The sequence below is a fragment of the Notechis scutatus genome, chromosome Z (genome assembly GCF_049901735.1).
Source record: "Notechis scutatus isolate UNSWTSFEM ecotype Mainland chromosome Z, rNotScu1.2, whole genome shotgun sequence".
Classification (NCBI taxonomy): domain Eukaryota; kingdom Metazoa; phylum Chordata; class Lepidosauria; order Squamata; family Elapidae; genus Notechis; species Notechis scutatus.
The window spans coordinates 4,471,380-4,485,383 of NC_142025.1; the positions used below are offsets into that span (position 1 = coordinate 4,471,380).

A 14,004-nucleotide genomic window follows, 5' to 3' on the forward strand; every position below is an offset into this window, starting at 1 on the left:
CTGTCTTATTTACCCAGGAAGATATGATCCAGTCTAATACAGGTAGTCCTTGGTTAGAGCAGTTCATTTAGTGACCGCTCGAAGTCACAACAGGACTGAAAACAAGCGGCAGGATCGTTTTTCGCAAGAGTGCCTGTCGCAGCACCCCAGTGTTCAAAACTGTGATCAAAATAAGATGCTTGGCAACTGATTCATACTCATGACGGTTGCAGTGTCCTGGTGACCTTCCGACAAGCAAAGTTGATGGGGACGCCAGGTTCAGTTAACAACCGTGGGACTAAATTAACAACGGCAGCGACTTGCTTAACAACGGTGGCAAGGAAGAGCATAAGCACGGGGCAAAAACTCACTTAAGAACCATCTGGCTCAGCAACAGAAATGTTGGGTTCAATCGTGATCGTTAAGTCAAGGACCCCTTGTATTAATTATCCCGGTTTCTCCCTTTGGAAGTCTACCTGTCCACCCTTCCTTTGAAAAGCGAGGGCCACCGAGTGCTTATTTAACCAGCACAAAACCACAGGCACAGGTGGTTCCGGGAAAGACTTTTCCCAGCGAGGGAAACGCACGGCCAGGAGCAGCTCCTGCGCTGTTTCCAAACATATGCTGTGCAGGGAGCTTCAGGGGTCTCTGGGATCACAGTCACAAATTTGTGGGATACGAGGGAGCCGTTTCTGCTCGCCAGGTCACCGACTGACCTGCGTGATCACGTTCTCCATTTCCACCTTTTTCTCCGCAGGGCATTTCTTGTCTGACATCAGCTTCTGCAAGTGGGCTGCAAAAGGAGAGAAGGAAATAATGCCCATTAAGTTTTTTTTAGTTTTTTTTCCATTTTAATCAATCTATCAGAATAGAGCTGGAAGGGACTTTGGAGGTCTTCTAGTCCAACCCCCTGTTCCAGCAGGAGACCCTGTACAATTTCAGGCAACTGGCCATCTAGTCTCTTTTTAAAAAACCTCCAATGATGGAGCATCGACAACTTCTGGTGGCAACCTGTTCCACTGGTTAGTTGTTCTCCCTGTCAGGAAATTCCTCCTTAGTTCCAGGTTGCTTCTCCCCTTGGTTAGTTTCCACTGTTTCTCGTCTTGCCTTCTGGTGCTTTTGGGAAGAAACAATGGATAGAAACTAATTAAGGAGAGAAGCAACTTGGATTTACGGAGAAACTTCCTGTCAGTGAGAACGACCCTGTAATCCCTTGCACCAGGATGGAGCTGGAGCATTTACTGCCTGGATGCCCTTTCTGCCCCCTACACGGAGTTCACAGGAGAAAATGACTCGTTGTGCCCAGAGAGAAATATCTGAAGCTATCTAGGATCAAACTCACAGCCCCCTGATTGCAAGGTGAAAGCTCCCTCTCTATGGCCATGATGACGTTTCCATAGGTAATCAGGGAGCCTGCACAGATACTGAGAAGTGGTACGGTGGCTGACAAACAGACAAGCTTCTTAGATAAGAAATATCAGAGATCTTTTCCTCACGGGGCCATTCTTCAACGTGCAGGTAGTCCCTGACTTATGACGACCACTGAGCCCAAAATTCCCATTGCCAAGCAAGGCAGTTGTAAGCCGGGGACTATCTGCTGTCTTTTATCCAAAAGCCGTTTCTTTTTTTTTTCCCCCAAAGGGCAAATGAATTGTTTCTTCCCCTGAGGAAGAAGAAGAAATTTTTTGCTTCTCATCTAGGAAGCTTCATCAGTTCTGGCAGGATAGTGGGGGCAACAGAAGGATTAGTTCTGACAGGATTGGCCGGGGGAATTTGGGGGGGAGGGTTTGGAAGGACGGCATTTCTTTGCAGTCATCTGGTCATTAGTCTCCCTGAGTGCTCTTGAGGCCACTTGGGGGTTTATCTGTCCCCTCAGAATCGCCTGAGTCAGGATGCAAATGGGGGTGGAACTTTCTGGGGACTGCTGAAAGGAGTGCCTTGTAAAAAGGAGACAGGTATTCCCTCTCCCTCCGTTAACATAATGTTAACATAAATGGCCTCTTTTACCCCTCTTTCAAACCAGCAGTCCTTTCTGTCCAGAAAGTGGACTTTTCTGTCTTCAAAAATATTCTTCTTCCTCCTCAAGGAAAAAACAAACAAACAAAATCCAGTTGCCTCTTGAAAAAGCACCTTGGAGATAACGATGACCCAGATGACTGAAACATTATGCTGCCTTTTAATTCTTATTTGTAAGATACCAATGGTTGCTGTGGAGTGGAGGTTAGGACAAGAAGTCACAGACAGCCTTAAACATCAACGTAAACTAATCTTATGATGACATTAGACAGAGACAATGAATAACACAAAGCATACCCTTCAGGAGGTGATCAGCTCGGAAGCATTCTCCACTTTTTACATCTTTCACCATGAAGTCTGCAAATTTGTCCACATGTCCAGAGGTCCTGCAAGGGAAAAATACCAATATTACCCAAAATAGAGTGGACACTGGTAACTTAAGACCTCCATTGAGTGACAGACGCTATGACATTGTAAAATGTGACTTACAATAAGCCATCACACTTACAAATATCAGTTTCCCTACATCGTGTGGTCAAAATTCAGTCACTTGGCAACTGGCATGTGTTTATGATGTTTGCAGCGTCCCAGGATCACGACTGCCATTTGCAAAAAAACCCGCCCTAAGGATTCCGGTGAGCAAAGTCAAGGGGCGGGAGGGAAGCCCGATTTGCTTAACAACTGTGTGATTCATTTAATAACTGCGGTGATTTTAAGAACCATCCAATTCAGCAGTCTGTTTTCACAGGGGCCCATCAACGCTTCCCAAAGTCCACAAGCCTCCCAGCTGACGGCTTCAAAGGGAACCCCACCGCACCAAGGCTAGTAACAGTCCTGATCTCCAGTTCTTCCTCTCAATTGGTTTTTTTGTTTTTGAAGCCAATTAAAACTGGCTACCAGCAACGCATGTCACAGTAGTGAATTCTAAAGCTGAATTATCATTATATTTCCTTTTGGTCTGTCCGGATTCTTCCAGCATCTGACTTCACTGGGTGACTTCCGACTGCAATATTTTTGGGAAGAAGAAAACAGCTTCTCCTTTTCCACTTGATCCCTACTATATGCTTAGTTTTGTGCACTTAAATCATGTTCCCTCTCGTCCACCTCCTTTCCAGACGACGAGGCTCAAATATTACAATTTTTTCCTCCTTAGGGAAGCTGCTTCAGTCTCTGCATCATCTGAGTTAGCCTCCTCGGAACCCTCTTTAGTGTCTTTGTTGTTCCAGCGACCAAAAAGGGCACACAATATTCCAGATGCAATCACACAATTTAATTTTAGGCCAGACAGATCACGTTTTATAATAGGGAGGTTACTCCCTGAGAAAGAGAACTGGGTTTGTAGAAAGTTGCAGTAAAGGAAGATTCTTTTTTTAAAAACGTTTAAAGAGATCGAGGACTCAGAAAGCTAGCTTTTACGTGGAGAGGGTCTGTTGCTTACTTCAGGACAGCTTCGGGTGTGAGCATGGTACAATCTATCTCAAAAATCTGCTCTTCCTGGATGAAGTGCTGCCTCCAGGCTTGTATTATATTGTTCTTCAAAGCACAACCCACAGGACCAAAGTCATACAGGCCACTCACTCCTGCAAGAAACAGTGCAGGTAAACACAAATCCACAAATCCTGTTAACATCTTCTGTTCGATCTGAGAGAAGGGAGGGAGGGAGGGAGGAAAGAAAAGGAGGAAAGAGATAGAAGAGGAAGGAGGTGGGAAGAGACGAGGGGGATGAGGCAGAGGAGGAGGAGTAAATGGGAAGAAGACAAAGAAGGGAGGGAGAGAGGGAGGACAGAAAAGAGAAAGGAGGGAAGGATGAGGGAAGAGGAAGAGGAAGAGAGAAATCAGGCAGAGGAGGATTAGATGGGAGGGAGAAGACAAGGCAATCAGGCAGGAAGGAAGGGGAGGAAGGAAAGAAGGAAAAGAGAAAAGAGGAAGAGGGGAATGAGGCAGAGAAGTAGTAGATGGGAAGGAGAAGACAAAGGGAGAGAGGGAAGGAGGTAAGAAGGAAGAAAGGCAAGCAGGCACCTTTTGGAATACTAGGGAGTCAAATCAGATTTGACAAACACAAGAACACAGAATCAGATTTGACAAACACAGAACACAAAACTTGTACCTAGCCTTTAACCAGAAAGGCCTGTGCTTACTTCAAGCTACAGGTTACAGAGAATTGAGTTTCTTCTATTGTTCCTATGAAATTTTAATATTAAGCATTTATATTACCTGCATCATTCTGTCGGTGAGCAAAAAGAAAAATGTTCTGTCCCTATATGCTTCCACCTCTCTTCATGGGAGAAAGAAATCACTTTCTCTAGTACTCTTTCAGGTGAGTTCAGCAGTTCACCTTGAGGCTTTAACGCATGGTTTCATTATTTCAATGTGAATTTTTCTTTTGTTGGTTAAAGTCACACACAGGTGGCTTAGGCCAGTTTCAAACATTAAAATAAGTAATTTAAAACAAAGATTTTTTTAAAAACCGTATTTAATATTTTGCCTTCCTTTGAGCTGGACTGAGAACATTAGGATATCTATTGCTAATTAAATGTCTCATTTATATACATATTAAGTATTTTAAAAAATAAATGATACATGTTATAAAACTGACAGCTAATTACAAGGAAGAAAGTCATGCTGTGGAGAGGGACACAGTACCTCCATAAATAGAAAATGCTTGGTCGTAGAAAAATCTCCGTTTCAAGGTATCTTCCATTTTAACCCTGTCCACAATATCATCCTTAGGCTGCAGAGCCAGCTCCTAAAAAATAAAACACACAGAAGGCATGTGCACCCACCATGTGTAATTATACTTTGCCCACATGGATAGTTTGCAACATATAAAACGAGGGACGTCCAGAAAATCAACAGGGACGGAGCTGAATCTTTGGGGGCGGGGGGGAGGCTGAGGGTGTTCCATAAGGCAGGCATCACAGTGGAGAAAACCCATTGCCTGAAGATCCTTACAGATGTGCCATGCGTCTCCTCTGCCGGATCTCATAGAATGGGCAGTTAAAATAGGGAAAGAGTTATCCCTTATATAACCCAGACCCATGCCATAAAAAATTACCGTTTAAAAAGACTGATATATAGGCAGCGCCTGACTTACAACAGTTTGTTTAGTGAACATTCAAAGTTACAACAGCCCTGGAAAAAGGGACTTATGACCTGTTTCCACACTTACGACTGTTGCAGCACCCCCAGGGGTGCGGATCCAAAATCCAGGACGCTTGGCAACCGATTCATATTTATGACAGTTGCAGTGTCCTGGGGTTATGTGATCCCTTTTAGTGACCTGCTGAGAAGCAAAGTCATTGGGGAAGCCAGATTCGCTTAACAACCATGTTACTAGCTTCACAACTGCAGCGATTCACTTAACAAGCGTGGCAGGTAAGGTCGTAAAATGGGACAAAATCCACTTAACAAATGTCTCGCTTAGCAATAGAAATTTTAGGCTCAGTTGTGATCGTAAGTGGAGGACTACCTGTAGTTTCAGAAAAGGAGCATGGGAAACCTACTCCAAAATAGAATACCAGCCAAAGTATTACCTGATGAAGTTAGAAAACAATGACCAATGGCTGCTGCAATCCTAAATTATAAAGTTGAGCACAAGGGCCATAGGGAGCTCAGAAAATTTTGTTTCTGATGCAATTAACTTCATCTCGTTCTTCCACCTGCTACTCCAAAAACCTGGATATTAGGTCTGATATGCAGTTATCAGCATTGCCAATCTCAGCCCAAAATATAGGAGCTGTCTTATTTGTATGTATATGATTAAAATGAATGGGAGTTTAGTGTAACTGTATTTCATTAAAAATGAGGATTTTTGTGTGTGTGGCTTTGCTAGGGAACTGAGGAGAACTGTAGAGTCTTGCTGAGTATTTTATCCTGCTGATATGAAACTCTGAATTAACATTTTATGGGCGAAATTAGCAATTTATTCTGGATAAAATAAAACAGGAAGTTTGAAGACTCACCTTGGCTTCTAGGATTCTCTTCCGAGCTTTGAGTTCAGCCACAGCTTTGTCCACATCCATCTGAGGAGCCTTCTCATCCTTCAACTTTCGAACAAGCTCTCCCTAGGAAAAAAAAAATAGTTCAGAGATGAAGTTTAGACCAGGGAAACCTAGAGTTCACCTCTTGAAGGCATCAAGTTCACTCTCCTGCTCAGAACAGAAAACTAAATTCAAGGATCTGTGACCAATGGCTATCTGCCCTCTGCTGAAACACAGAACAAGCCTATAAACTTGGTGTGCGGAAGAAACTGCATAGAAAAAAAAAAAGGAAAGAAAATTAAATGCAGCAAGACAGGCAGCAAATACATTTTAAAAGTAATTTTCTAATTTCCTGAAAGACATGAAATAGAATAAAGAGCAAATCATGAAGTTGGTTTCATTTTAAGTATCAAATACAAGACCTTGTCTTGGACTTCAGAACAATCATACTTACAACGGCACTGAAAAAGGTGACTGTCACTGCTTTTCATAGTCACGACCACTGCAGTATGCTCATGGTCATGTGATCAAAATTCAGACGCTTGGCAACTGATTCATACTTATGATGGTTGCAGTATCCCAGGGTCACGTGCAACCTTCTGACAAGCAACCAGATTCATTTAACAACCGGATACTAACTTACCAACTGCGGAGATTCATTTAACAACTGTGGCAAGAAAGGCCCTAAAACTCACTTAACGAATGTCTTGCTTAACCACCGAAATTTTGGCCTCCGGCTTGAGCAGGCGGGTTGGACTAGAAGCCCTCAGTGATCCCCCCTTCCAGCTCTATTCTGATTGATTGATGATGATGGTGTTATCCATTCAGTTGTGTCAGACTCTGGGTCTCTCCACAAGGGGGCAACTCCAACTAGGACAAATCATGAACTTTAACAATACCAAGCGGGAAAGAAAGACATCTGCCAGTTCTCAAGAACTGCCTCTATTTTTAAAAGAAAGCTGCCGTTTGCGTGGCAGGAGGGAGGGAACTGAAAGGGTTTTTTTTTTAAAAAGAGAAAATTCAGACAGTGTGGATTAAAGGAAAAGGGAAGACAAGCATGGCTATTGCAGGAAGCAGCACTGTAAATCTGCAGCGCTCTTAGTAAGAAGGGAAAGCGAAATAGAAAGCTAGGTAAAGCATATGTTAAGGGTCTTCAAACTTGGCAGCTTTAAGACTTGTGGACTTCAACTCCCAGAATTCCTGAGCTAACACGACTGGAGGAGGAATTCTGGGAGTTGAAGTCCACAAGTCTTAAAGCTGCCAAGTTTGAAGGCCCCAGCATATGTGTTTTGAAGGGACCAGAGATACTAAGATTTCTTCAAGCAGCAGAGAAAGAGGAACTGGGGTGAAAAATGGAAGGAGGGAGGGGGTCACCAGGCAACCCCTTGTTTGCATACTGATGTGGCAAATTTTAGTGCAGCTGTGTCCTATATATAACAAGCAGAAGGATCTGCCCTTTAAACATAGTCCTTTATTGCATCAGGCACCACTGCAGCACAAAAACATTAACCCATCCTGGCCACACGGATCTCTGATCAAGGATATCTCCTGGGTGGATTCAAAAGAGCTCCACTTCCTGCCCCGCTTAAACAAGAAGGATGACTTTACGCAGTGTTTCTCAACCTTGGCGACTTTGAGACGGATGGTTGGGGGAATTCTGGGAGTTGAAATCCACCCGTCTCAAAGTTGCCAAGGTTGACAACACTGCTTTAGAACAAAGGCTGAAATTGTCACTGCAGATAGTCCTCGACTTATGACCACAGTTGAGCCCCAAATTTCTGTTGTTTTGTGAGACATTTGTTAAGTGAGCTTTGCCCCATTTTACGACTTTTTTTGCCAGCGGTTGTTAAGTGAATCACTGCAGCTGATAAGTTAAGCAAATCTGGCTTGCCCATTGATTTTGCTTGCCAGGTCGCAGAAGCGATCACATGACCCTAGTGCACTGCAACCGTCATAAGTATGAACCAGTTGCCAAGCCTCTGAATTTTAATCACATCATCATGGGGATGCTGCAAAGGTCGATAACGATGAAAACGGCCATAAGTCCCATTTTTTCATTGCTGTTGTAACTTTGAACAGTCACTAAACGAACTGTTGTAACTCGAGACTGCCTGCATAAGCTTCCCCTTCATTTGACCAAGGAGCCTCTCTTGGCAATGATACATCACATTGTGATTCTCCAATTCCATCCTGGATCAGCCTGAATTTTTTTCAATTTTTTTCCCTTAACTCGGCAGACAAAAAGCAGTATTTCTATGAAAAAGCACATGGCATTCAAAGGTTAAGCCGCTGCTCATGGATGCTTTCAAACTCGGATCCTTGGGCTTTTTTTCTTCAAGCACTTCTTGTACTTCAATCAGTTTTGGGAGGTGCAGGATGATTCAGAAAAAGACAAAGCTTATTCCAATTAAGATGCTACCAATCCTGTTCCCCAAAAGACACTTTGATGCACCTCTGACTAGCTAAGCAAAAAATAAGAGGCACAAGGGAGAATTCTACAGCAGCAGAACTATCCACTTAACTAAATGTAAATCTTGAACAAACAGATCTACAGTCTTTAGTCCCCAATTTGTGACAGTTCAAACTTACAACAGCCTCGGAAAAAGTGACTTATGACCCATCCTCAATGTTATGACCCTCGCACACCACCATTCTACAGTTATGTGATTGCAATTCTGGCGCTTGGCACCCGCTTACATTTATGATGGTTACAGCATCTTTCAGTTACTGATTAGTTAGTGACCTTCCCAATCTGACAAGCAAATCAGCTGGGAAAGCCGAAATTACTTAAAGATACTGTGGTCCATTTAACAAGCATGTAAAAATGATTGTTTTAAAAAAACAAACAGGTCTAGTGACATGAAATTCCAGTCCTGATAAAGCTATAAAACAAGGGCTACCTGTATCCATTTGACTGTCAAATAAACCCAGCCTGAAAGGCTGGATAAGTTATATAAAAAGCCGATCCAAAGAAAGGAAATTTTATCCTAACAATTGGAAAGGGCCTTTTCTCTCCCAAAGAAAACCAAAGAATAGAGGCTACGTCAAGAAAATGGATGAAACACATGTGCCCCAAAACTTCCCAGACACATCTACAATCCTGGTGGTAGATTTCTGAGGTCAAACTTAGAAACTTGAGCAAAGGTCACACAGGGAGAAGCACATTATCAACATTGTCCTCCAAGCGCAAGAAGCCAAATCACGAGGATATACCCAGGAGCACCAAAAGGGACCAGTTTCGTTGGGACAAGCCAAGTTTCCATAAAAGCCATTGGATTTCCTCTTCTGGAAGTGGCACTGGCTGACCTCCTGGGGAGGTGGGAGGGCCTCAAATGACCACAAGGCATTGCAGAAATCCTGAGAAATCACAGGATAACTAGCAAACTGGGGGGGTAAGGGGATTGGGGGGGGGGAGAAAACAATGATCAGAAAGATAAGGAAGATTTGCTTCCAGCAACTATGAAGGAAGATCAATCGGATTTAATGGGTGGAGGGGCGTGAAGTTTTACCAATTGGCCAATTATACCAAAAACTAAAATGGTAATTTAAGGAGCCATAAGAGCCAGCCCCCCCCAATTATGCAAATTTGTGTTGTTTTTGTTGTTTTTAATGACAGAAGATTCAAGAAAATTCTTTGATTCAGAACCTTATTTCTCCCAAAACTCAACAGGGCAACCTTCCTCTAGCATGCATATATATGGGAGGGCATATATATATATATATATATATGCCCTCCCAGGGACGCATGCCAAGACGTCAACTCCCATCTTCCCCAGCCAACCCAGATGGGAGTTTTTGTGTAGCTCACCACAATCTTGATCGGAGGAGCCCCCTCGACATAAAAGGAAGGTGTGTGTGGGGGGGAACCCGCCTCAAGAGCTAAACTAAATTTTCTCCCCGTGAGACCCTTTGGGGGTGGACTACACTTCCCATCATCCCCACCCCGAGGCAGCCCAAGAGATGGGGGTGGCGGGGGAAGGGAGAGGACCCCTAGATCTGGGAAGGCCGATCTGCCGCCTTCCTCCCCGCAAGAGCGCCCATCCTCCACAGATGGGATATGTAGTCCAGCGATCGGCGGTTTTTTTTTCCTCACCTGCTGCCTCACCGCCTGCCTGAGCGGCGCCAGGAGCGCTTCGGCGGCGGGTCCGTCCATGCTGGCGCCGATGCCGGGACCGGGCGGGATCGGGCGGCGAGAGCAGGGCCGGGGGCTGGCGGAAGAAGAGGAGGAGGGGCGGGCCGCGTGGAGAGAGGCGCCGGGCAGGAGGGCGGCCAGAAGGAAGGCGCTGCTGCTGCTGCTGCGGATGAGGAGGAGGCGGCCGATCGCGACGCTAAAGCGCCACGGCATGGAGGAGCGGCGCGGCCGAGGGCGGGAGGGCGGGCCGAGGCGGGCGGGCAGATGTTGCCTTCCGCATGATGAAATCGCACCCTCGTCAGCTCCGCCTCAGCCGGCGCAGGGGGCCGAGACACGCATGCGCGCCGCGCTCGGGCCGCCGCTCCCGCCCGAGGTTGCTGGGCGACGGGGCTCCCGCGTTTGCCGCCCCCTCCCCTGCGGCCTGCCGGGCGCGCGCGCGCGCCAGCCGCAGGAGAGGAGGCGGAGCCCGCGCTCTTGCGCACGCGCGCGGGGTTGAGGGGCGGGACGAAAAAGAGAACGGGAGAGAGAGAGAGAGAGCAAGAACAAGCAAGCCCCGCCCTCCCTCCTCTCCCTGCGCCCTCCCGCCATTAGGGGAATAGAGGTAGTCCTCGACTTACGTCCAACATTGAGTGCGCGTGCCCCACCAAACTTCTGTTGTTAAGTGAAAATCTTGTTCGTTGAGTTTTGCCCCGTTTTACGACCTTTCTTACCACAGATGTTAAGTGAATCGTTCCTGTGGTTAAATAAGGAACCCGGTTGTTAAGTGAAACCTGGTTTCCCCCTGTTGACTTTGATTGCTAGAAGGTTGCAAAAGGAGATCGTGTGACAGGTGGGGGGGGAGGGAAACGCTGCGGCTGTCATAAATAGGAGTCCATTGCCAAACGGCTGAATGTTGCTCACCGTAGCAGCCATGGGGATGCTGCAACGGTTGTAAGTGTGGAAAATGGTTTTTTTTCCACTACTGTTGTAAATTTGAACGGTCACTAAGTGAACTGCTGTAGGTCAAGGATTTACCTGTACAACCTCTGCAAAGCTTTTCGGTTTCTTATATGTGAATCAGCCACTAGGGGGCGATCACCCACCACCCTTGACTGTCCAGTTGGGAAGCGTTCTTGAAGGCCATCTAACAGAGTTTGTCAACCTTTTCTGGTTGGCAGCCCAGGGGAGGGAGAGGGGAGATGGTTTTGTGCAAGGGGCAGGCAAAGTTTCATTGTGGAGCCCCAGCACCTGCCTCTTGCCCAGGTTGTGTTGTGAGCAACACACCCTGGTTGCAAATAGACCACAACGCCTATCTAGCCCAAAACCCATCCACCCCAACGCAAGGCAGGAATCCAACCTGCAGCATTATTTATTGATTTATTTCAAGACTGATAAGGCTAACTCAACTCAAACAAGGGAGGGGAGGGGAGGGAGGAAGGGAGGAAGGAAAGGAAGGAGGAAGGAAGGAAGCAAAGAGATATGAGAGGAAGGAGAAAGAGGAAAGAAAGTTGGAAATGGGAAGGAGAAGTTTTAGGCGTTTCCTATTATTTTTTCTAAGAAAAATGAAGTGTGCACACATACAAGGGGAAAGAAAGAGAGAGAGAAAGAAAAGAAAGAAAGAAGAAAGAAAGAAAGAAAGAAAGAAAGAAAGAAAGAAAGAAAGAAAGAAAGAAAGAAAGAAAGAAAGAAAGGGTGGAAGGGGAGGAAGGAAGGAATTATAGTTCTCTCCTTTTGAGGAGTCTTTCCTGGGTTCCTTCTTGCAAAAAAGCAGCTTCCACAATTTTATATCCCCCTTTTTTTTGTTTTTCCATTTTGTTTCCTTTTGAAAAACAACTCTTTTCCAGGGTTGATTATGCAACTGCAGGTGTCAAGCAGAGGGTTGTAACCACAAGATGGCAGCTGTCCTTCTTCCCTTGGCTCCACTTCTTCCCCCGTTAGCAAAGCTCTTTTCCACCCCTCCCTCCAACAGTGATTCTGTTCCCCCAACCCTACACGGTGGGCAGCCTTACAAAGAGACCAAAGACTACGTTGTGGCCCCAATTAATCACATCTGGCAAGCAAGCAAGGAAAAACATTTTGCAGGATTGCAACTACACACTGCCATCCTTTCTGAATGCGAAAGCCAAGGATATGGTGGGGGGAAAAACAACAACTCCAACATGTCTTTGAGACTTGGCTATGCCCCCAGGATCTCCTGGTGTCTCCCAGGATTAAATGATCCGATCTAATCTAGTTTTCTCGGATTAGCCAAGTTCATCTCAATGCTTTCATTGGAAGGCACATTTGAGTAGAGTAAACTAATATTAAAACACTGCAGGAAGAATTCAAGACTACCCAGATTCTAGGCAGAGTTAAGAGCCAACAGATCAACAGCTAAATCTGGTTAGGAATCTATGGAGTTACAAGTGCTACAGGTAGCCTTCGACTTTCAACGGTTCATTTAGTGACCATTCAAAGTTACAACACCATTGAAAAATGTGATTTAGGACCATTTTTCACACTTACGGCTATTATTGCAGCATCCCCACATGGTCACATGTTCAAAATTCAAGTGCTTGGCAAGTGACTCATCTTTATGACGGCTGCAGTGTTCTGGGGTCATGTGATCCCCTTTTGCGACCTTTTGACAAGCAACATCAACGGGGAAGCCAGATTCATTTAACAACCATGTTACTAATTTAACAACTGCGGTGATTCACTTAACAACTGTGGCTCAAATGGGGCAAAACTCACTTTAACAAATCCTCACTTAGCAACATAATTGTTTGGCTCAACTGTTAAGTCGAGGACACCTCTACTTTCTATTCAACCTTTTATCTTTGTGGTTTGTGTCAAATGTAGAGTCCTGCTCTCTATCTCCTGCTATATTCCCAGTCTTGGTCAGTTTTTCTTAACTTCATCAATTTTAAGCTATGTGGAATGCAACTCCCAGAATTCCCTAGCTAGCATGGTTGCAGTTCACACAGCTTAATGTTGCTTATGTTGGGAAAATCTACTCTCATACAAGAGTGTATAATGATGATATCTCTTCGGGAATTAAAAATTGGAATGTCTGAGTGAGTATTGTATTGGATTTACATTCTTTAACAAGCTGCCTCCCTGTTTGGCTTGGGGAAAGCAGTGCCTCGGATAGAAAGTCCCTACAGAGAGTGGTGAGGACAATGGAGAAGATTATAGGAAGCTCGCTTCCCGTTATTCAAGCTCTGTGCTTAAAACTCGAAGCATTGTGAAAGACCCACACCCACCCACTGCAGGGTCTTCGTTTCTGTTGCTCCCCTCTGTGGGAGGAGGTTTCGAAGTATTTCTAGCTGGACTGCCAGGTTCTGTAACAGCTTTGTTCCCTAGGCCATCCGTCTGGTAAACTTGCAAGATTTATTTCTCTCGCCATGTACATGTATGCATCCGAGCTAAACTGTTGTTTCTCTGTCAAAATATATGTGGGTAGGTGTGGATATGCATAATGGTTATCTTTTGAGAGCTGAATGCCATAAATTTAATTTTAATGTATGCTGATTAGTATACATTTAAAGCGACAATAAAGTTTATATTCCATTCCATTCTATTCTGTTCTATTTTCTCTTCTCTTCTACTTTTCTCTTCCCTTCCCTTCCAATTCCAGTTCCAATTCCATGTTCTATACTACCTTTTGCCATCTACTGTACGCCACCTTGAGACTAGCAATTAATTATGCAGTTGAATTTCAGTGATGCGATTGGTGAAAATTAGCTATGGTGTTTCCTATTATTTCAAGACCGAGAACACACAAACTTCAGTTTAAACCGTTGATCAGTGTTTTTCGAGCTTGCAGAACTAGACGACTAATAAATATTGCAAAAATGTTAAAGGAGGACCACATATCTACCATTTTATTTTAAGAGGACGGGAATTCATATTTTTTTTTCAGCAAACAAGATGAGG

At 44.8% G+C, this 14,004-nt stretch overlaps 1 protein-coding gene and 1 long non-coding RNA gene across 3 annotated transcripts in view; both read right to left on the reverse strand.

Moving 5' to 3' along the window:
* Positions 1-14,004, reverse strand: part of LOC148128753 (uncharacterized) — a 271,070-nt gene that overhangs the window by 16,202 nt on the left and 240,864 nt on the right. The window lies entirely within an intron of this gene.
* The window catches only part of LOC113426404 (glycine--tRNA ligase), an 87,677-nt gene that overhangs the window by 16,202 nt on the left and 57,471 nt on the right, over positions 1-14,004 (reverse strand). The window contains exons 1-6 of one of the 2 annotated variants that reach the window (XM_087946968.1): positions 10,069-10,391; positions 5,958-6,059; positions 4,639-4,741; positions 3,434-3,575; positions 2,293-2,381; positions 696-772 (exon numbers count right to left, since the gene is read on the reverse strand). In XM_087946968.1, the coding sequence (XP_087803094.1) occupies positions 696-772; positions 2,293-2,381; positions 3,434-3,575; positions 4,639-4,741; positions 5,958-6,059; positions 10,069-10,320 (765 nt within the window). In that variant the 5' untranslated portion in view covers positions 10,321-10,391. Of the gene's footprint in view, positions 1-695; positions 773-2,292; positions 2,382-3,433; positions 3,576-4,638; positions 4,742-5,957; positions 6,060-10,068; positions 10,392-14,004 lie in introns of those variants that run through there. The other variant, XM_087946969.1, reaches the window with a different exon arrangement.